At 39.9% G+C, this 21,746-nt stretch overlaps 1 protein-coding gene and 1 long non-coding RNA gene across 7 annotated transcripts in view; one reads left to right on the top strand and one right to left on the bottom strand.

Moving 5' to 3' along the window:
• The window catches only part of sdk2b (sidekick cell adhesion molecule 2b), a 1,001,963-nt gene that overhangs the window by 727,452 nt on the left and 252,765 nt on the right, over positions 1-21,746 (top strand). For all 6 annotated transcript variants that reach the window (XM_088000610.1, XM_088000613.1, XM_088000611.1 and 3 more), the window contains 5 exons: positions 10,284-10,399; positions 13,945-14,134; positions 15,407-15,505; positions 17,260-17,454; positions 20,846-21,047. In XM_088000610.1, coding sequence (XP_087856736.1) covers positions 10,284-10,399; positions 13,945-14,134; positions 15,407-15,505; positions 17,260-17,454; positions 20,846-21,047 — 802 coding nt within the window. The remainder of the gene's footprint in view (positions 1-10,283; positions 10,400-13,944; positions 14,135-15,406; positions 15,506-17,259; positions 17,455-20,845; positions 21,048-21,746) is intronic.
• LOC122562153 (uncharacterized) overlaps positions 1-21,746 on the bottom strand; it is a 103,330-nt gene that overhangs the window by 21,339 nt on the left and 60,245 nt on the right. The gene's annotated exons all lie outside the window — the stretch shown is intronic.

The following is a 21,746-nucleotide window of genomic DNA, read 5'->3' as shown; positions in this document are numbered from 1 at the left end:
CCTCTATAAGGTCAGCCCTCAGCCACCGACGCTCCAGGGAAGACAGCCCCAACTGTTCAGCCTCTTCCTGTAGCTCAAATCCTCCAACCCTGGCAACATCCTTGTAAATCTTTTCTGAACCCTTTCAAGTTTCACAACATCTTTCCCATAGGAAGGAGATCAGAATTGCAAGGAATATTCCAACAGTGGCCTAATCAATGTCCTGTACAGCCGCAACATGACCTCCCAACACCTGTACTCAATACTCTGACCAATAAAGGAAAGCATACCAAATGCCTTCTTCACTATCCTATCTACCTGCGACTCCACTTTCAAGGAGCTATGAACCTGCACTCCAAGGTCTCTTTGTTCAGCAACACTCCCTAGGACCTTACTATTAAGTGTATATGTCCTGCTAAGATTTGCTTTCCCAAAATGCAGCATCTGGCATTTATCTGAATTAAACTCCATTTGCCACTTCTCATCCCATTGGCCCATCTGGCCCAGATCCTGTTGTAATCTGAGGTAACCCCCTTCACTGTCTACTATACCTCCAATTTTGGTGTCATCTGCAAACTTACTAACTATACCTCTTATGCTCGCATCCAAATCATTTATGTAAATGACAAAAGGTAGAGGGCCCCGCACCGATCCTTGTGGCACTCCACTGGTCACAGGCCTCCAGTCTGAAAAACAACCCTCCACCACCACCCTCTGTCTTCTACCTTTCAGCCAGTTCTGTATCCAAATGGCTAGTTGTCCCTCTATTCCATGAGATCTAACCTTGCTAATCAGTCTCCCATGGGGAACCTTGCTGAACGACTTACTGAAGTCCATATAGATCACATCTACTGCTCTGCCCTCATCAATCTTCTTTGTTACTTCTTCAAAAAAACTCAATCAAGTTTGTGAGACCTGATTTCCCATGCACAAAGCCATGCTGACTATCCCGAATCAGTCCTTGTCTTTCCAAATACGTGTACATCCTGTTCCTCAGGATTCCCTCCAACGACTTGCCCACCACTGAGGTCAGGCTCACCGGTCTATAGTTCCCTGGCTTGTCTTTACCGCTCTTCTTAAACAGTGGCACCATGTTTGCCATCCTCTAGTCTTCCGGCACCTCACCTTTGACTATCAATGATAGAAATATCTCAGCAAGAGGCCTAGCAGTCACTTCTCTAGCTTCCCACAGAGTTCTCAGGTACACCTGATCAGGTCCTGGGAATTTATCCACCTTTAACCGTTTCAAGACATCCAGCACTTCCTCCTCTGTAATCTGGACATTTTGCAATATGTCACCATCTATTTCCCTACAGCTATATCTTCCATATCCTTTTCCACAGTAAATACTGATGCAAAATATTCATTTAGTATCTCCCCCATTTTTTGTGGCTCCATACAAAGCCCGCCTTGCTGATTTTTGAGGGGCCCTATTCTCTCCCTAGTTACCCTTTTGTCCTTAATATATTTGGAAAAACCCTTTGGATTCTCCTTAATTCTATTTGCCAAAGCTATCTCATTTCCCCGTTTTGCTTTCCTCATTTTCCTCTTAAGTACACTCCTACTTTCTTTATACTCTTCTCAGGATTCACTCGATCGATCCTGTCTATACCTGACATATGCTTCCTTCTTTTTCTTAACCAAACCCTCAATTTCTTTAGTCATCCAGCATTCCCTATACCTACCAGCCTTTCCTTTTACCCTGACAGGAATATACTTTCTCTGGATTCTTGTTTTCTCATTTCTGAAGGCTTAGTATCTCCCCCATTTTCTGTGGCTCCACACAAAGGCCGCCTTGCTGATCTTTGAGGGGCCCTATTCTCTCCCTAGTTACCCTTTTGTCCTTAATATATTTGTAATAACCCTTTGGATTCTCCTTGATTCTATTTGCCAAAGCTATCTCATGTCCCCCTTTTGCCCTCCTGATTTCCCTCTTAAGTATACTCCTACTTCCTTTATTCTCTTCTAAGGATTCACTCGATCTATCCTGTCTATGCCTGGACTTGTGCTTCCTTCTTTTTCTTAACCAAACCCTCAATTTCTTTAGTCATCCAGCATTCCCTATACCTACCAGCCTTCCCTTTCACCCTGACAGGAATATACTTTCTCTGGATTCTTGTTTTCTCATTTCTGAAGGCTTCCCATTTTCCAGCTGTCCCTTTGCCTGTGAACATCTGCCTCCAATCAGCTTTCCAAAGTTCTTGCCTAATACCGTCAAAATTGGCCTTTCTCCAATTTAGAAGTTCAACTTTTAGATCTGGTCTATCCTTTTCCATCACTATTTTAAAACGATTAGAATTATGGTCGCTGGCGCCAAAGTGCTCCCCCACTGACACCTCAGTCACCTGCCCTGCCTTATTTCCCAAGAGTAGGTCAAGTTTTGCATCTTCTCTAGTAGGTACATCCACATACTGAATCAGAAAATTGTCTTGTACACACTTAAGAGATTCCTCTCCATCTAAAACTTTAACACAATGGCAGTCCCAGTCGATGTTTGGAAAATTAAAATCCCCTACCATAACTACCCTATTATTCTTACAGATAGCTGAGATCTCCTTACAAGTTTGTTTCTCAATTTCCCTCTGACTATTGGGGGGGTCTATAATACAATCCCAATAATGTGATCATCCCTTTCTTATTTCTCAGTTCAACCCAAATAACTTCCCTGGATGTATTTCCAGGAATATCCTCCCTCAGCACAGCTATAATGCTATCCCTTATCAAAAATGCCACTCCCCCTCCTCTCTTGCCTCCCCTTCTATCCTTCCTGTAGCATTTGTATCCTGGAACATTAAGCTCCCAGTCATGCCCATCCCTGAGCCATGTTTCTGTAATTGCTATGATATCCCATGTTCCTAACCATGCCCTGATATCATCTGCCTTCCCTGTTAGGCCCCTTGCATTGAAATAAATGCAGTTTAATTTATTAGCCCTACTGTGTCCCTGCCTGCCCTGACTGTTTGACTCACTTCTGTTCTCAGCTGTACCCGTCTCAGATCGATCTCTTTCCTCACTATCTCCCTGGGTCCCAACCCTCCACCTTACTCGTTTAAATCCTCTCCAGCAGTTCTAGCAAATTTCCCTGTCAGTATATTAGTCCCCTTCCAATTTAGGTGCAATCCATCCTTCTTGTACAGGTCACTTCTGCGCCAAAAACGATTCCAATGATCCAAAAATATGAATTCTTCTCCCATACACCAGCTCCTCAGCCATACATTCATCTGCTCTATCCTCCTAATACTGCCTTCACTAGCTCGTAGCACTGGGAGTAATCCAGATATTACTACCCTTGAGGACCTCTTTTTTAAATTTCTGCCTAACTCTCTGTAATCTCCCTTCAGAATCTCAACCTTTTCCCTTCCAGTGGCATTAGTTCCAATGTGGACAATGACCTCCTGCTGGCTCCTCTCCCCCGTGAGAACATTCTGCACCCTCTGAGACATCCTTGATCCTGGCACCAAGGAAACAACACACCACCCTGCTTTTTCTCTGCTGGCCACAGAAACGTCCGTCTTTACCTCTGACTACAGAATCCCCTAACACAATTGATCTCTTGGAAGCCAACGTACCCCTCGTTGCATTAGAGCCCGTCTGAATACCAGAAACTTGGCTGTTCGTGCTACGTTTCCCTGAGAATCCATCACCCCCTACATTTTCCAATACAGCATACCTGTTTGGAATGGGTATATCCACAAAAGACTCCTGCACTAGCTGCCTCCCTCTCTTACTCTTCCTGGAGTTAACCCATCGATGTGATTTTATCTGAGACTTTCCCCCCTTCCTATAACTGTCATCTATCACATACTGTTGTTGTTGCAAATTCCTCATCGCTGCTATCTATCTCTCCAACCGATCCACTCGATCTGATAAGATTCACATCCAACAGCATTTATGGCAGATATAATCTGCAGTAACCCTTAAACTTCCACATTTGACAAGATTTTTAGGACAGTCCCTCAGCCAATGATGGGAATTGAACCCAGACTGTTATTCTCTCCCTACATTACCAACCAGTGCCCCAGCCAGCCGAGCTAAACCTACCCCCAAACATCCCTTGGTGCAGAATGCTAATGGTGGGAATAGATTTACTCATCGTTTTATGCTGTTAAAATCAAATTGGCATCAATGAACTGATTGATGAGGAATGCATCGGCTGACTAAACTTCATCAAACACCTTACTGAAATCAGCAATTTCACCTCCTCTACATGTCTCAGCATTTCAAGGTTCACTTGAGAAGGAAATCAAAAGCAGTCGAAAAGATTGTGAGCAAAACCTATGTTATACTCAGACCAAATTCTAGAATGAAGCTTCAAAAAAATACACAATTGTTGGAGAAGTGTCAAACTCTAGTTCCAGGGAATGTTAGTTTTCTTTTATGTATATAGTTAATAAATTAATATTTTTCCAATATCAGTATTCCACCCAAGTTGTAAATCTTTATTGGTAATGTAGTTTTTAATTACTCTGCCATGCTTGGAAATAATGAATTGTTCTTCGTGGAGGACCCAATATTTAAAACTGCTTACTGGTCATGACTTCCTTCAGGAATACATGGATATACTCAATGTAATAATCATCAAGCTCTATTGGCCAAGACTGGAACCAAGTAGCTTTTGATTATTCTGGTGCAAGTTTTTTTCAATGAGGTTAGACTCCCTTTGGCTAAAGTGTACGATCGACCATCAGTTTTGAGGAAGATCTTATAATGCTACAGATAGTCCCTGCTTCTGAACCAGATGCTTTGGGTTTAATTCTTACTCCAGGACTTGATGGATGCAGATTTGGCCAAAATGGTTGATTATCAATCTGCAAAACATTCCAAAATACCTGTAACAGGTAGAAGAAGGAAGAGACTCCTGGTCAGCCAAAACCAGGAAGTAACTTCAGCACAACCTCTTCCCAATGAGTGGCACGGTGGCTCTGTGATTAGCACTGCTACTTCATAGCACCAGGGACCCGGGTTCAATTCTCACCTCAGGCAACTGTGTGGAGTTTACACATTCACCCTGTGTCTGTGTGGGTTTCCTCCGGGTGCTCTGGTTTCCTCCCACAGTCCAAAAACGTGCAGGTTAGGTGAATTGGCCATGCTAAATTACCCGTAGTGGTAGGTGCATTGTCAGGGATAAATGTCAAAGAATGGGCCTGAGTGGGTTGCTCTTTGGAAGGTCAGTGTGGACTTGTTGAGCGAAGGGCCTGTTTTCACACTGTAGGGAATCTAATGCTAAAAGATTCCATGTGCAGGTTCTTGCTATGGCCTGTATTCTGTGGCAAGCAAATATCCTTCTTCTTCAAGGTATTATCAGAAGATGAATTGTAACTGAATGAAATTGATTAAGTCTGAGGTATACTATTACCTGGATTGGTAGCTGTCATCAAGACTGGTTAAAATGAAAAGTAACCAGTGGTGCATTTGACTTTACAGCACTCAATACATTAAATCAGAAGAATGTCTGCTTACATTTTTGGCATTATTTGGTTCTTCTGAATGCTCAACAGCTATGAATAAGCCTCAAGTTAGTATTTAGATCCATTGCTACTAGACAGCAGCTAGGTTTCCTTGAATTGCTACCTTGAAATAATATGAATGACAAGAGCATATTATATGATTAGGACATTGGAATTGTCTCAAATTAGATTTTAATTTCATAGACTACATTCCACTCAATAAAAGACCTTGACTTTACAGGGACTCAAAGCAAATACAATTACAAGAAAAAAACGTTAAATATTGCTTCTGACATTTACTATTAACATAGTTTAATTAAGAATTCAAAAGCTACACTTCAATTTGGTCCTTGCTGCCAAAAGACAACTAAGTTATGATCAGCATTATAAACATGTTTCTGATCTTATGCCATGGTTTCCCATCACGTATTCTACCACGAGGCAAATAATTTAAAGGTATTGATAATAATTTGAAGTATTATCTATATTGATGTAAAGAGTTTAATTCTTTTTGTCTCATGATTCCATTAGTCTCCTGTTTGTAATCATGAAATGGAGAAACATTGTCACATCTGGGAATGTAATGAAGGTTTATGACTTGTGATCAGACTTATTCCCTCTACAACTAGGATCTGGTTCTCTGTACAGTAGAATCCCTCCAGTACCTTACTCAAATGGCGTTCATTTGTGAAAGGCTCTTGCACTGACTTTCTGACCATGGGAGATAAAGCAATCTTCAGCCAATGAACCTATTTGCACTGCTAGTAAGAATTACTAGATACTTTTCAGAAGCGAACATCATTGTCAATATTCCTTTTATCAATGCAGGGACAGTCACGTCTTTAATGTAGATCAAAAACCAGCAAACTCAGTTCACAGCAATGATCAAAGCTGAGATGTCCACTTGGATCAAAAGTAGATACACCACCTGAATGTACTGTCAGGAATATTTTTAATTCTTTCATGGTAGTTGAGTATTACTCACAAGGTCAACATTTGCTGCCCTTGACTGGATTTGATCAGTTAGTGATTAGCTATTTTGATATAACTGCCAGTTTTTTTAATACAATCTTGACTTGACTAAGAGGATTGAACAGATTTGTATTAGCTGCTCAACAAATAACTACACTAGCTGATTGAAGACAGCTACATTTTATGTTAGACCTTTATGCGACAATTCAATAATGCCTGCACCCTGGGATGGGATGTAAATCTACATTAAATAACACTGCATTATAAGCTTGCACAATGTCCTTTCTTAGAATGTGCAATCACAGCTGATAGTTGGCAGCTTAGAAGATCAGCTATCAGGAAATTAAATTTACAATGATTCCGGCATCAGGATAATCCTATATATAGACTTTAATCAAATGGCTCTAGGATAGGATCAGTTTTTAATTATGTTTGCACCACTCTCTTTGAACTTTCATATATTTGATAAAAAACATACGTCTCCACACTATTATCAGAATCAAATAATCACTGAACTGATGTAGATTCCCAAAAGTTGCAATAAAATTATTCCAGGATTGAAACACACTGATCTTATGCCAAATTGTAATCAGATTGGTTACTAAGCAGATGGTGATCTCCTCCAAAACATGTATCATCCATCTGTGCTTACTGACCTGCACTGGTCCTCAGTCCTACAATGCCTTGATTTAAACGTTCTCATAGTTGCTTTCAAATTGCATCACAGTCTCGGCCTAGTCCTTCCCATTACTATAATCTTCTTCAGCTGTGCAGCCCTACAATCACCAATTTGGTATCTTGCACATCTTTGACCTTCATCCTCCTCCATTGGTGGTAGTGCCTTCAACTTACAAGGCCTTAAACTGTGAATTCGCCTTCTGCCTTCCACTCCTCTTTTAAGATAATCCTTCAAACTCACTGCTTTGCTCAAAGTTTTCAGCACTACTCTTAATATTTACCTTGTACTTGAATGCCAAACTTTGTCTCATAGCTGTCCTGGTGAAGTACTTTGAGATGTTTTAATCTATTAAAGGCACGACGTAAATGCAAGTTGGTTGTGCATGCTGTTATGACATTAATATCTATGTCCTCTGTCAAATGACGTTTTCCACAAATAGCAGTGGTTGCTGGATCAGTTGTTAGTTTCAAATCTGAGATAGATACATTTTGTTAAGGGATGGAAGTGCTGGATGTCTTGAAACGTTTAAAGGTGGATAAATCCAACCTTCAAGCAGGACCCAACTCTGATTTAAGACTAGAATAAAACCAAGAACTGTGACTGCAGAAAATCAAAATGACAAGATAAATAGAGAAACTCAGCAGGTCTGACAGCATCTGTGGAGAGAAAACAGAGACAATGATTCTGATGAAGGGTCAGACCCGCTGAGTTTCTCCAGCAATTTCTGTTCTTATTTCAGACCTTAGACTGGATAAGCGTCAAAACATGTGGTACTAGAAAAGCACAGCTGGTCAGGCAGCATCCAAGGAGCAGGAGAGTCGCGTTTCAAGCATCCTGATGCAGTCCTCACTTTCTCCACTTTGATCTCGATAAGTCAGAGTTATTTCATTCTTGGCACAATTCCTTTGTGGGGCCCTTGGTTTTCAGTGATTCTCAACTTCATGTGTTAAGAACTGGAGGCAGAGGTATGTTGACAGAACGTTGGCAGGCAAGTGGAACTAGTCACGGTGAGCAAATCGGTGGGACAATCCAGCCAGCACTGACGGCCAAGTTGACTAGTTTTTAACAAGGGTCCCCCACAAAAATTCATTGACCCCAGCTGTGCAACAGTTAATCAGCATTCTTTGGTTAAATCAAAGTAAATGTCATCATTAGTAAAATTTCAAATAGTTTTGAGTAAAGTTTTAAAACTGATTGTTGTAAATATATATGACTGGTGTGATAACTTGAAAACCTGGTTTCGTATATGTTGTAATGAATAATTGATATGCAGGAAGAATTACAAGGCATTTATTTATCATCGTAAATACTCTTCAATAGTTTTGCTTTCCCTATCTCTCTACCTTCCCAGTTGATTTACTCTTTAGCTTTCTCCTGTTATTTTGCTTTAGTACAAATTGATTTAACAGCAGTTTTGCTGTGTTTGATATTAGTGGTGGGACCATTTTCAAGCTGCAGACAAATCCATGGTATTGATCATGCAGCATCTAAAAGCCTTTCTATGATTTTCTCCTGGCAGTATTGCAGAAACAAATTATTTCTTCACCTTTGGTCCTACGAGCAAATGCATGTCTGTTTTCACCCAGTACAATTGTGTAATTAATGACAATATTTTCTTAGTAATGGAGGTCATTACAAATGTAAATAAAGTTGAGGACAATAGTGAAGTCCTTTTATTTGAACTAGAAATAAAAGGCAACAGTATTCCTGATGTGCTGAAAGTCTGTGAGAATTGATATGTCATGCATTTTTTATGAATACTGCAATGTAAAATACACTTTGATAGGCCACAATTGACATCATGATATTATTGCTGCAAGCACTAAAATTCTCTTGATAATTTTGAGCTGCCTGGATTACAAACAGCATTTTACTGTGTTATTAATATAACAACTTGTTTAGTCATTAAATATTTTCACTGTTACTATATGTAATTATTGTCTGTACAACATTGTGAAAATGTGTATAAAAATTGCCTTAACTTACCCTAAACAATCCAAAGTGGATTGAGCTGAAAGATATTGTCCATTTGTATTTTTTGTTTTTTGCTTCTGTTAGATTTTATATAGCATGCACAGATTGTCTAACATTTTTAAGTGTAAATTGTGCAGAACTTGCAATAAAAGCACAGATTGTAGTCACCAATTTACACTCTTCATGAATCAACTCGCCTTCTCAAATAAAACAAAAATATATCAGGGGCATGAAATCCAAAACATAGCAGAATATATTGGAAACATTCAGAATCTTTAGTGTGGGGGAGAGTTAACATTCCAGGTAAGGAGCCAGTTAATTAAGGCAGCTAAGTGTGTGGTCCAGAATAATGTCTACAGCCTGAGTTCAATCCCAACACTAGCTGAGGGATTATACTGCTTTGTGTATTGGTGATGTCATGGTACAATCAGTAACTCACCGTGGCCTGCAGCAAAATGCAATACAAAGTACCACCCTGTGCCAGCAATTCGCTGCCAAACAACCCAGGTATCTTGAGTCCTCCTTGTGAAATCGGAGAAAATGAAGGCAGAAGAATGCATCCTTTCCAAATGAGATTTCAACTTTTTAAATACTGAAACTTCTAATCAACATAAATTTCTAATGAAACTTATTGGTAATTGGAGAAGTTTGCTGTAGTGAAAGATATGCCTAACTTGAGTCCATCCAATAGTTGAACATTGTATAGACATATCTAATGTATTCTTCAGTAAACAAAGTTAACATGAAATTTGAAGGTATAGAAAGTGGTTAAGGGCTGATTTTGCGATGTTTATGAAGCATTAAATCTAAGGTGAATCCAGAATATTACTTTGAGGTCAGTGGAAAAGAGAATTTGAGTTTAAGTTAAGAGATTGACATTAAGGATTTTTTAATGCAAAGAATGAAGAACTTTTGAAGATGTTACAATGGCAGAAAAGGTGAGAGGGATTCAGAATGTCTTTGGGACAATATTAACTAAATCTAAGTCAACATATGAAGTGAAAATGAAAAGAACTATTCATTCTTTATGTTTCTCATGTATTTGACTCAGATAATTTTGGTTATTATGTCAACATGATATTTACCTAATGGTATTGCTTTTAGAAGATCCTGTCAATTAGTACTTCTGCTAATGTTGTTGAGATGTCAATTACAATAATGTAAGTACGACTTTCATTGTAACTGTGTAAGGATATTTGTTCCATCTGTAAAACTGACCTTTTTTTTCTTAGTTCCTTCATCTGGACCAACAAATGTTTCGTCTCTTGCTCTTAATTCAAATAGTATCCTCGTCAGATGGAATCAGGTCCCCCAACAAGATCGCAATGGACTCGTCCTTGGTTATAAGGCAAGTTAATTAATTTGAACACAATCTTGCTTGATAAAGCTGCCAAAAAGTGAAGCATATGAAGTGTCCTTTGAAACAAGAACAGAAAAATATTATATATTTAATTCAGTAAAATTTTAATTATGTCAAGATTGAATTTAATTGGTCAAAGAGGCATAGACCTCATATTTACTAGGGACTAGGTGACCCATAGCAATGTAATGCTGTCTTACTTTTATCTCTGAATTTAAATAGTTTTCCAAATCAGATTGAATTGAAGCACCTTTTCTTCAGTGAGGAGCATAACTTAAATTTTATGCATCTTCCAAAGGTTAAATATTATATTCAATGAAGGCTGTCGACTGGTATAATGAACTCTTCCCGTCTCTGTGGACTTCAGTCAGTGAAACTGTGTTTACAGTGTATTTTCAAATTGACCACACACAGGGTGGCCCAAGGTTCAGTTGTAATTGGAGCTTAATTTTAGCAAGCTGCCTGGCCTGTTATACCTACAAATCAGCTCAATAGTGTGCTGTATCCAATTTCAGGGTACCTGACTTGTCAGCCAGTAAATTGGACTAAATTTCATAAAGTGGAAAGGAAAACAAGAAAATTGCCAGCTTCCAGCAGCCCTCACGAGTGCTATAGAGCCAACAGATGTATTCATGCTCCTGGCTCCACATCAAGTTTTGAAGCTTCTTTGGTATCACCATTTTGCTAGGCCATTTCTAGAAAACCTGAGTAGGCAAGCCCAAAACTTGCTTCACTCTGAGCAATTCAGCCATGTAACTGACTCTATTTAAGGGATAGTCTCCACAATGGAAGAGGTCTAAATAATGGTTGTCATCCCAGATGCCTGAAAATCCTGAGACCAATGTTACATTAGATGTTTCTCAAGTATCCTCAGACAATTGGGCATAACCTTGTGGAATTGAACTTTATTGCCCATTCAGAAAACATGCACAACCATAGAACATAGAACAATACAGCGCAGAACAGGCCCTTCGGCCCTCGATGTTACGCCGACCTGTGAACTATTCTCAGCTCGTCCCCCTACAATATCCCAAAATCATCCATGTGCTTATCTAAGGATTGTTTAAATCTCCCTAATGTGGCTGAGTTGACTACCTTAGCAGGTAGGGCATTCCACGCCCTTACCACTCTCTGCGTAAAGAACTTGCCTCTGACATCTGTCTTAAATCTATCACCCCTCAATTTGTAGTTATGCCCCCTTGTACAAGCTGATGTCATCATCCTAGGAAAAAGACTTTACTGCCTACCCTATCTAATCCTCTGATCTTCTTTTATGTCTTTATCAAATCCCCTCTTAGCCTTCTTCTTTTCAATGAGAACAGACCCAAGTCTCTCAGCCTTTCCTCATAAGACCTTTCCTCTCGACCAAGCAACATCCTGGTAAATCTCCTCTGCACCTTTTCCAATGCTTCAACATCCTTTCTGTAATGGGGCGACCAGAACTGTACACAATATTCCAACTGTGGCCGCACCAGCATTTTGTATAGTTGCAGCATGATATTGCAGTTCCGGAACTCAATCCCTCTACCAATGAAACCTAACACACCGTATGCCTTCTGAACAGCACTATCCACCTGGATGGCAACTTTCAGGGATCTATGCACATGGACTCCAAGATCCCTCTGCACATCCACACTACCAAGAATCTTTCCATTGACCCATTGACTCTGCCTTCCTGTTATTCTTCCCAAATGCATCACCTCACATTTAGCTGCATTGAACTCCATTTGCCATCTCTCAGCCCAATTCTGCAGTTTATCCAAGTCCCCCTGCAATCTGTAACATTCTTCCAAATTGTCCACTACTCCACTAACTTTAGTGTCATCTGGAAATTTACTAATCTATCCACCTAAGCCTGCATCTAAGTCATTTATAAAAATGACGAACAGCAGTGGTCCCAAAACAGATCCTTGTAGCACACCACTAGTATCTGGACTCCAGACTGAATATTTTTCATCAACCACCACTCGCTGCCTTCTTCCAGAAAGCCAGTTTCTAATCCAGACTGCTAACTCACCCTCAATTCAATGCCTCTGCATTTTCTCCATCAGCCTACCATGTGGAACCTTATCAAAGGCTTGACTGAAGTCCAAGTATACCACGTCAACTGCCCTACCTTCATCTACATGCTTGGTCATCTTCTCAAAAAACTCAGAGGTTTGTGAGACACAACCTGCCCTTGACGAAACCATGTTGACGATCTGAAATCAAATTTCATAGCTACTTTCTGCCTCCAGTGATCCTCAGTGATCTCTACAGCCAGACTTAATCCCATTCTTAAACAAAAATAGTGCTGGAGAATGCATTTAGCTCTCACAAAGGATATCTGGACTCAGGGTAAGGCCTCTGTTTTTCTCTTCATGGATGCTGCTGGACCTGCAGAGTTTTGACAGTACTTCCAGATTGTGTTTCAGATCTCCAGCATTCACAGTTGTTTGTTTTAGAGTCATAGAGATGTACAGCATAGAAACAGACCCTTCAGTCCACCTCGTCCATACTGATCAGATATTCCAACCCAATCCAGTCCCACCTGCCAGCACCCGGCCCATATACCTCCAAACTTTTCCTATTCATATACCCATCCAGATGCCTTTTAAATGTTGCAATTGTACTAGCCTCCACTTCCTCTGGCAGCTCATTCCATACATGCACCACCCTTTGCGTGAAAAAGTTGCCCTTTGGATCTCTTTTATATCTTTCCCCTCTCACCCTAAACCTATGCCCTCTAGTTCTGGACCCCCACCCCAGAGAAAAGATTTTAACTATTTATGCTATCCATGTCCCTCATGATTTTATAAACCTCTCAGCCTCCGACACTCCATGGAAAACAGACCCAGCCTATTCAACCTCTCCCTATAGCTCAAATCCTCCAAACCTGGCAACATCCTTGTAAATCTTTTCTGAACCCTTTCAAGTTTCACAGCATCCTTCCGATAGAAAGGAGACCAGAATTGCACACAATATTCCAACAGTGGCCTAACCAATGTCCTGTACAGCCGCAACATGACCTCCCAACTCCTGTACTCAATACTCTGACCAATAAAGGAAAGCATACCAAACGTCTTCTCAATCCGGTCTTTATGGACAACAGTTTACCAGAATAATCAGCGAGTGCATTTGGAAATCTACAACCATAGTTCAAAATCAGAGATCTCAGTTAATTGAGTTCATTCAATTCAATTCATGTGTCCTCTTCTGTTACCGACTGGGAAATATGATCTGCTGATATTAAAACTGTGATATTATTCTATTGTTCTGTACAAAACTCCTTCTCCAATACAGAATTCTAATGTTAACAGTACTGAGAAAAAGAAGTCAACTTCAAATCCAAACATTCTGATACTGCCATCACCATTGGTCAACATTCTCATAGGAGAAATAAAAAAGGCAAGGAGTTGCATTATAGACAAGAAAAATAAAAGGCACTGTTGTTAACTTGATAAAAGGTCAACCATTAAATATTTCTTCTACTTACAAATTTGCTGACCAGATTCTTTCAAAATTCCTTCTGCTTTGTTTCTGTTTGATTGAAGGTCTTGTACAAGGAAAAGGACTTGGAGACTCCTATGCAGATCCAGACCATTGAAGGCAACACCACGCACACTGTACAACTTACTGAGTTAGGGAAATATGTGTTGTATGAGATCCAAGTCCTTGCTTTTACCAGAATTGGAGATGGAATACCAAGCTTCCCACCCATTCTTGAGAGAACTCTGGATGATGGTTGGTATTTTTTCAGTGATAAATAAGTGTTTTCAAGCTTTGTTGTATTGGATGAGTAAGAAACAAGTATTCCAAGGTTTTGGTTATTGTTATCTTACCTCCCAGGCCTTTAAGTATAAATTTACAGTCCAAGTCATGATGCAATATGAAACTTTTGTTTACTATGCTGTTAGTATTTACAGCTGGTGTACAAATGATGACAGCATCAGTTGTCAACAGAATTCATATTAATGTCACTTTACAAATTTGATGAATTAGAAGCAATTGCTCATGTGCTTGCTGTTGAGAAACTGCCTGTAAAAGTCAGCTAACAGAGCCAATATGGATTTTAAAGTAACAAAAGCACGTGGTGAATCAATTATAATCACATTACATTACAAGTAACTGGATATCTAGCAGCTAAAGATAATGTCATAGTGACATCTGGATCCAAAACCAAATTGTTCTTAGAGTGGAGAGATATAAAAAAAATTAGTTGAATGTAGTGTAATCCTTTCACTACTGGCTTAAGTGCTTCTTTTGCATTACATTGAAGTGATCTTTCAGTTCAGCATGTTGTTCAAAGAAATGTTAATTTCACCTTAGAATATGTTAAAGTTATATGAAGCCACATTTTCCCTTAATTTGTGTGTTGAGAGCCACTCTTGAAATGGGTTAAGACCTGGAATAAAGATTTAAGCTCAAGTTTTCATTGTGTTTCATTGGCCAGACTTATTGTCACTGTCTGATATTTGCTTATGGTACACAAATAAAGCAACTATTATAGCCAGTGAGTAGCTGAACTGCAAGCAAAGAATATCCAAATTTAAGCATGACCTGTTTCAGGTTCTGTGATTTTAGTCTGGACAGCAGTCAGGGACGAGAGTGTGTCTCACTGCCTCTGAACGAGATGGAGTTTTTAGTTAGGGTTTCAATTCTTAATCATGTTCCAGTGAATCTTCTTGATGTGGCAGAACTGGACTGGACCAGTGATTCCATTTACTTGTTGCCAATTAACACGTATGTTGGGATGATAATGGTTAAGGTATCAGATGCCAAATGGAATCATATGTGGCCAAGCGTCAGTGTGTTCAAGAGAGGAAGATAGGAAAGGGAGGAAAACAGCAAGAGGAAAAAACTAGTCAAGGCAGTAACTCAAAACTGAAATTCAAGAACAGCATCATGTGCAAATGGGATGCAGTTCAGCAGTGGAAGCTGCAGAGTTATGTCAGCTGTTGTGTGCAAAGGTTAAGGTACATAGGTAACTTGTTTTCATTCTTTGTGTTTTTTTAGTGCCTGGACCCCCTGTAGGAATCCTTTTTCCAGAAGTTCGGACAACATCTGTGCGTCTCGTCTGGCAGCCTCCAGTAGAACCCAATGGGATCATTCTGGGTAAGTCACTTTAGTACTCCTGAAGCCTGGAATAACTGTGAATAATTACACTAAATTTTCTAGTTATAGCTGTAGAATAGAGCAAGGAAACAAAAAATTGCTGGGAATATTCCACACGTCAGGCAGTATTTGTGGAAAGAGAAGCAGATTTAATGGTTCAGGTTGACGCAAGGTTATTATCTTGAAACGTTAACTCTGTGTCTCTCTCTCCACAGATGCTGTCTGCCCAGCTGAGTATTTTTGACAATTTTAATTTCAAGTTTCCATGCTTCCCCATGCTTTGTAATGATAAAATAATTAAGTTAATGGCAAAGCCATTTTCTCAAATCTTTTGGTGTCTTGAAGTATTCAATACACTGATGGAAAAGAAGCAAATAGCATAGCATCAAGACTGAAAGGAACTAAATATGAGTTACGAATGTTTAGGTTAGATTACTTACAGTGTGGAAACAGGCCCTTCGGCCCAACAAGTCCACACTGACCCGCCGAAGCGCAACCCACCCAGACCCATTCCCCTACATTTATCCCTTCACCTAACACTACAGGCAATTTAGCATGGCCAATTCACCTAATCTGCACATTTTTGGACTGTGGGAGGAAACCGGAGCACCCAGAGGGAACCCATGCAGGGAGAACGTGCAAACTCCACACAGAGTATCGCCTGAGGCGGGATTTGAACCCGGGTCTCTGGTGCTATGAGGGAGCAGTGCTAACCACTACACCACTGTGCCACAGTACTGCCCACAATGGTTCTATGGAAATGTCTGAAATTGCTTGATGTCCTCCTCTAAAGAGATTAATAGGCAATGTGGATAATAAGCAAAGTGTAACCTATTCTGACAGTTATAGAGTCAGAGAGTCATACAGCATGGAAACAGACTCTTCAGTCCAACTCATCCATGCTGACTAAGTGTCCCAAACTGACCTAGTCCCACTTGCCTGCATTTGGCCAATATTCCTCTAAACATTTCCTATTCCTGAACCTATCCAAATGCCTTTTAAATGTTGTATCTGTACCTGCATCTATCACTTCCTCTGGCAGCTCATTCCACACATGAAACGCCCTGTGTGTGGAAAAGTTGCCCCTCAGATCCGTCTTAAATCTTTCTCCTCTCACTTTAGAAAATGCCCCGTAGTGTTTAACTCCCCGATCCAGTTGTAAAATAACATTACGAATAGAGAAATTTATACCATGTTAACTCTCAATGAGGACATACTCAAGTATTTGTGTCAATAGCTTTCAAATGCTGAATGTCTCACAGACTCACTGAGTGTATTGGCAAATTTCCAGGGACATTTCCAGAAGTATCAGCTATTCCAAGAAAATCAGTGTGGCTATTGCAAGACTTCTTTCCAGCAAAACAGATGATGTGCATTTTAAGTCAACAAATACCAAAAAACTGCAGAGAACATGAGTCACCAAAGAGAAATTTAAACTGGATTGGGAAGCAACATGCACGATATCAAGTGAATATCTGTTTTGTGCCCCATCTGATATTTAGTGGAACTGAATGTCCAGAGATGCATATAAGGAACGGCCAAACTTGAGTACCTGTTTTACACTAAAACACAAGACTAGTTCTGCCACACTGTGCTTGCCAAAATGTTGGACCCCAGAGAAAGAAAAATCCCTCAGATTTTCTTACAGACTTCAATTTGTAAACCATTAAACTATGTGTATAATTTTGGAAGATTGTGTAGTGTTCACAAACTACATTTTTCAAAACATGACATTTAGTCTTTTTTTCCCGCAGCTTATCAAATAACATACCGACTAAACACCAGCAACACAAATACTGCTACTGTGGATGTGTTGAACCCAAGTACCCGACAATATACAGCAACTGGGCTAAAACCAGAATGCAGTTATGTCTTCCGTATTACAGCTCAGACGCGCAAAGGGTGGGGTGAAGCAGCAGAAGCCTTGGTGGTAACAACAGAAAAGAGAGGTAAGTAGGAACAGTATAAATAATGTAATTTTTTTTATTACAACAATTTTCTATATATTTATCCAAAATCCATTGGTCCCCTGAAGACTATATTTTCTAGAGTACGTTTGAGTCCTTGAAGTGTGTCCAAACCGTTAATGTATTGAAGGAATTAAATAAAGAAACAGAAACAATGAAAGGAAATGTTGTGACTTCTATCAGTATCAGTTTGTTGCTGTAATTTGTGACTAAAGCTTTCAGCTGAAATCAGTTTGACTTAAAGAACAATAGTGCCACTTTCTACAGAACAGGGCTTCCCAATGTTTAGTGTTGGGATCCTAAATAGAGTTGCAAGCTGAAATTTTGGAGTTGCAAACTCCCGGGCAGCAATGGCTCCAGGCAGCTCTGACTGAGTTACGACAGCTGTGCTCCCACTTTAACAGACAGGCCTTCACTTTCCTACGCTGACCATCTCGCCTCATCTCACAGTCATCCCTCATACTTACTCTCAAAGAGGGTGCCCAGCAATTTTAAAGTCTTACATGGGGGGGTCACAGTGGGAAAAAGGTTGGGAAGCAATCCCATAGAGAGCTTGACCAGTTCTTGATTACCTCTAATATCGGCATGTATTGTCCTGCCAGGAGGAATGGATATTCTTTGGAACCACTCCACTTGAAAAAGCAAGGCACTGACAGAGGAAATACGTCAGCATTTCCACATTGGGAAAAAACTCAATGTCCAAAATGGCATTAAGTTCCTATATGAAAGGCAGACAGCATGAAATCATGAACATCTGAGAGAACTAAATAAAGTTAACAATCTCCAGTTCTTACAGTATAAACCATGTGTATAATTTTGAAAGGTGTTGTAGTGTTCTCAAACTGCATTTCACATGATTTGATATTTAGTCTTTTATTTCCTCAACTTACCAAATAACATATTGACAGAACACCAGTAACACAAACACCTCCACAGTGGATGTGTCGAACCCAAGTGCCCGAAAATTACACATAACCATTTAATCACCTCCCCAAGGGACAATTTCATTGTATTAGTTGATTAATATTTGTAAAATTTGAGAAGTAGCATTTTTCATGCAGTGGGTTGTTATAAGAGAGCACCATGTACTAACCTGTACATTTTTAATCAGTAAGGGCATCAAGGGATATGGGGAAAAGGCAAGAAAGTGGAGTTGAGGATTATCAGATTAGTGATGATCTCATTGAATGGTGGAGCAGGAATCATGGGCTGATGGGCCTTCTTCCGCTTCTACATCGTTTGACCTTATATGGTAGAAGTAGGTTTGCTAGTGTCGTACAAAATGAGATTGAATTCAATATATAGTTGAAAAGGAGAAATATGCAGGGCTATAGGTAAAGAATAAGGGAGTGAAGCTAATTCGAAACCTTTTTTCAAAAGGCCAACATGGATATGGTGGGGATGGCAAGATTCAGGAACCCTGGATGATAAGAGATGTCGAAAGGCTAATCAAAAAGAAATAGAAAGCATAGGTAACTCGAAATCAATCAAGGTCCTTGAGGAGTTTAAAGGAAGCAGAAAAGAACTTAAGCAACAAATTAGGAGGACTGTAATGGGCCATGAAATGCCCTTGATAAACAGGATTATAGATAATCCCAATGCATTTTCTATGTAAATTGGGAGCAGAAGGGTAGCTAATGAAAGGGTAGGTTCACTCAAGGATACGGGAGGGAGTTTATGCATGGAGCCAGAACTCCTTAATGAGTCATTCATAATGGTCTTCACCAAGGAGAGGCACATGGATGATGGTAAGATTAGGGAGGGGTATGTTGATATTCTGTGGCATGTCAAAGTTAAGAAGGATGAGACATTGGGTGGCTTCAAAAACTTGAAGGTAGATAAGTCCCTCAGACCAGATGGGATTTATTCCAAGATACTCAGAGAGGCAAGGGAGAGATTGCTGGAGCATTGACGGAGATCTGTGTATTTTCTTTAGCCGCGTAAGACTGGATAATAGCCAATGTTGTTCCTTTGTTTAAGAAAGACAACAAGGATCATCCAGGAAATCATAGACTGGTGAGCCTGACATTCATGGAAGGGAAACTATTGGAGAAGATGGATAGTGATTTACTCCTGTTTGGATAAGAATGGACTTATTAAAGATAACGTGGGGGAGGTCTTGTCTCACAAACTTGATTGAGGTTTTGAAGAAATAATGAAGATGGTTGATGAGGCAAGGGCAGTGGATGTTATTTACATTGATGTCACTAAAGGGTTCCTCATGGCAAGGTGATCCAGAAGATTAAGTCACACGGGATCCATGGTGAGTTGGCAAGTTGGATACAAAACTGACTTGGTCATAGACAGAGGGTATTGTGGTTGAGGGGGGAAATGTTTTTCTGACTGGAGGCCTGTGACCATTTGTGTTCTGCAAGGATCAGTGCTGGGACTTCTGTTGTTTGTAATATATATAAATGAATTGGATGAAAAAGTAGGTAGTCTGATTAGCAAGTTTCCAGTATATACAAAAATTGGAGGAGTTTTGGACAGTGAGGCAAGGTACCAACCGATACAGCAGGATACAGACAAGTTGGAAATTTGGGCAGAGAAATAGTTGATGGAGTTTAATCCGGCAAGCGTGAGGTGATGCATCTTGGTTGGTCAAATGCAAGAGTACAGAGTATAGTAAATGGTAGGACCCTGAGGAATACTGATATTCAAAGGGATTTTGGGATGCAAATCCATAGTTCCCTGAAAGTGACAACAAAATTGGTAAGGTGGTAAGGAAGGTGTCTAGTGTGCTGGTCTTCATCAGTCAGGACATTGAGTAGAAATGGTGCAGCTGAATAAGGCCTTAATTAGGCAACATGTGCAGTTCTAGTTGTCCCACTATAGGAAGGATGTGGAGACTTTGGAGAAAGTACAGAAGAATTTTACCAGGATATTGCTTGGATTGGAGTGTATTAGGTATTACAAGAATTTGGACAAACTTAGAGCATCCCAGGCTAAGGGATGGCCTGATAGAAGCATATAAAATTTTGGCAGGCATAGATAACTTGGATAGTCAGAGTCTTTTTCCTTGGGTGAAAATGTCAAATACTAGGAGACCTTGGGTTTAAGGTGAGATGGGAAAAGTTAAAAGAAGATGTGTGACAAAAGTTTTTTAAACAGAGGGTGGTAGGTGCCTGGAATGCACTGCCAGGGGAGGTGATAGGAGCAGATACAATAACAATGTTAAAAGGCATTTCAAAAAAACACATGAACAGGCAGAGATAGACCGATACAGACCACATGCAGGCAGATCGGATTAGTTTGGAATGGCACCATAGTAAGCACGGATAATGATGGGCTGAAGGGTTTGTTCTTATGCTGTTCTGTGTTCAAATTGTGTGAAAACCAGCCTGTTCTCTAAACATTTTTGTTCTAATCTCAGTTCGTCCACAGCCTCCCAGCAAACCTATCATACAACAGCAAGATGTACAGTCACGGAATGTGCTGTTGTCCTGGGAACCAGGCAGTGATGGACTGTCTCCAGTTAGGTACTACACTATCCAAACTCTTGAGCTTCCTAATGGAAACTGGTCACTCCACTCAGCTTCTGTGAGCCACGAGTCTACTACATATCTTGTAGACAAGTAAGTGCTAATGTTTATAAAGGATGGCCATGATTTCAAGAGGGTATTATTTAAATTGTTGTGAAAGATTTGAAGTTAAAAACATGCCAAGTAAATTTCAAAGTGAAGAATGGGAGTGGCCAAATTGGCCGATCTAGAAAATATTCAAGATGCCAACCTTAGATGCAAATTGAATTGTACTTAGACAAAACTTAGAATCATGACAACTTGAATTTTCCATTTAAACCATATAATTCCTGTACACACAATCTAATTTCACTCCTTAATATGCAGTGTTATTTCAGTATTTACTGATCAGGCATTTTGGTATTTGTGGTGTTGATGTGATGTACGTCTACAATTAGTTACTGTACCTGAACAAGTTAATACATATATGGCATTACAAAAATACAGGTTTCAGGTCATAGGTGACTGTCCTCACGACAATCTCCATTAATTATCAACACAAAGCAAAGCTGTTCAAAAACCAGTTAAACCTATACAGGTAATTCATGTATTGATATACAGGGATGTAGATTTGTTCCTGATCCACAACTTTATGAGCCTTGAGGGGAGCAAAGGGAATTATTTAAGGTGTAACTTGGCATGATTTCCCAATTTTAGCTGCACCTGTTGTGGAGAGATCCAGAATTTTAAAAGAACCTTCTAAAGGAAGGCAGACAGATAGCAAATGGAGAGTCATCTTGTCAGTTGGAAAGC

The sequence above is a fragment of the Chiloscyllium plagiosum genome, unplaced genomic scaffold, assembly GCF_037043375.1.
Source record: "Chiloscyllium plagiosum isolate Xiang-an unplaced genomic scaffold, Cpla_swu_hap1 HiC_scaffold_25, whole genome shotgun sequence".
Taxonomy (NCBI): domain Eukaryota; kingdom Metazoa; phylum Chordata; class Chondrichthyes; order Orectolobiformes; family Hemiscylliidae; genus Chiloscyllium; species Chiloscyllium plagiosum.
The sequence above is the reverse complement of the archived record's forward strand: the minus strand, read 5'-3'. Positions and strand labels throughout refer to the sequence as shown.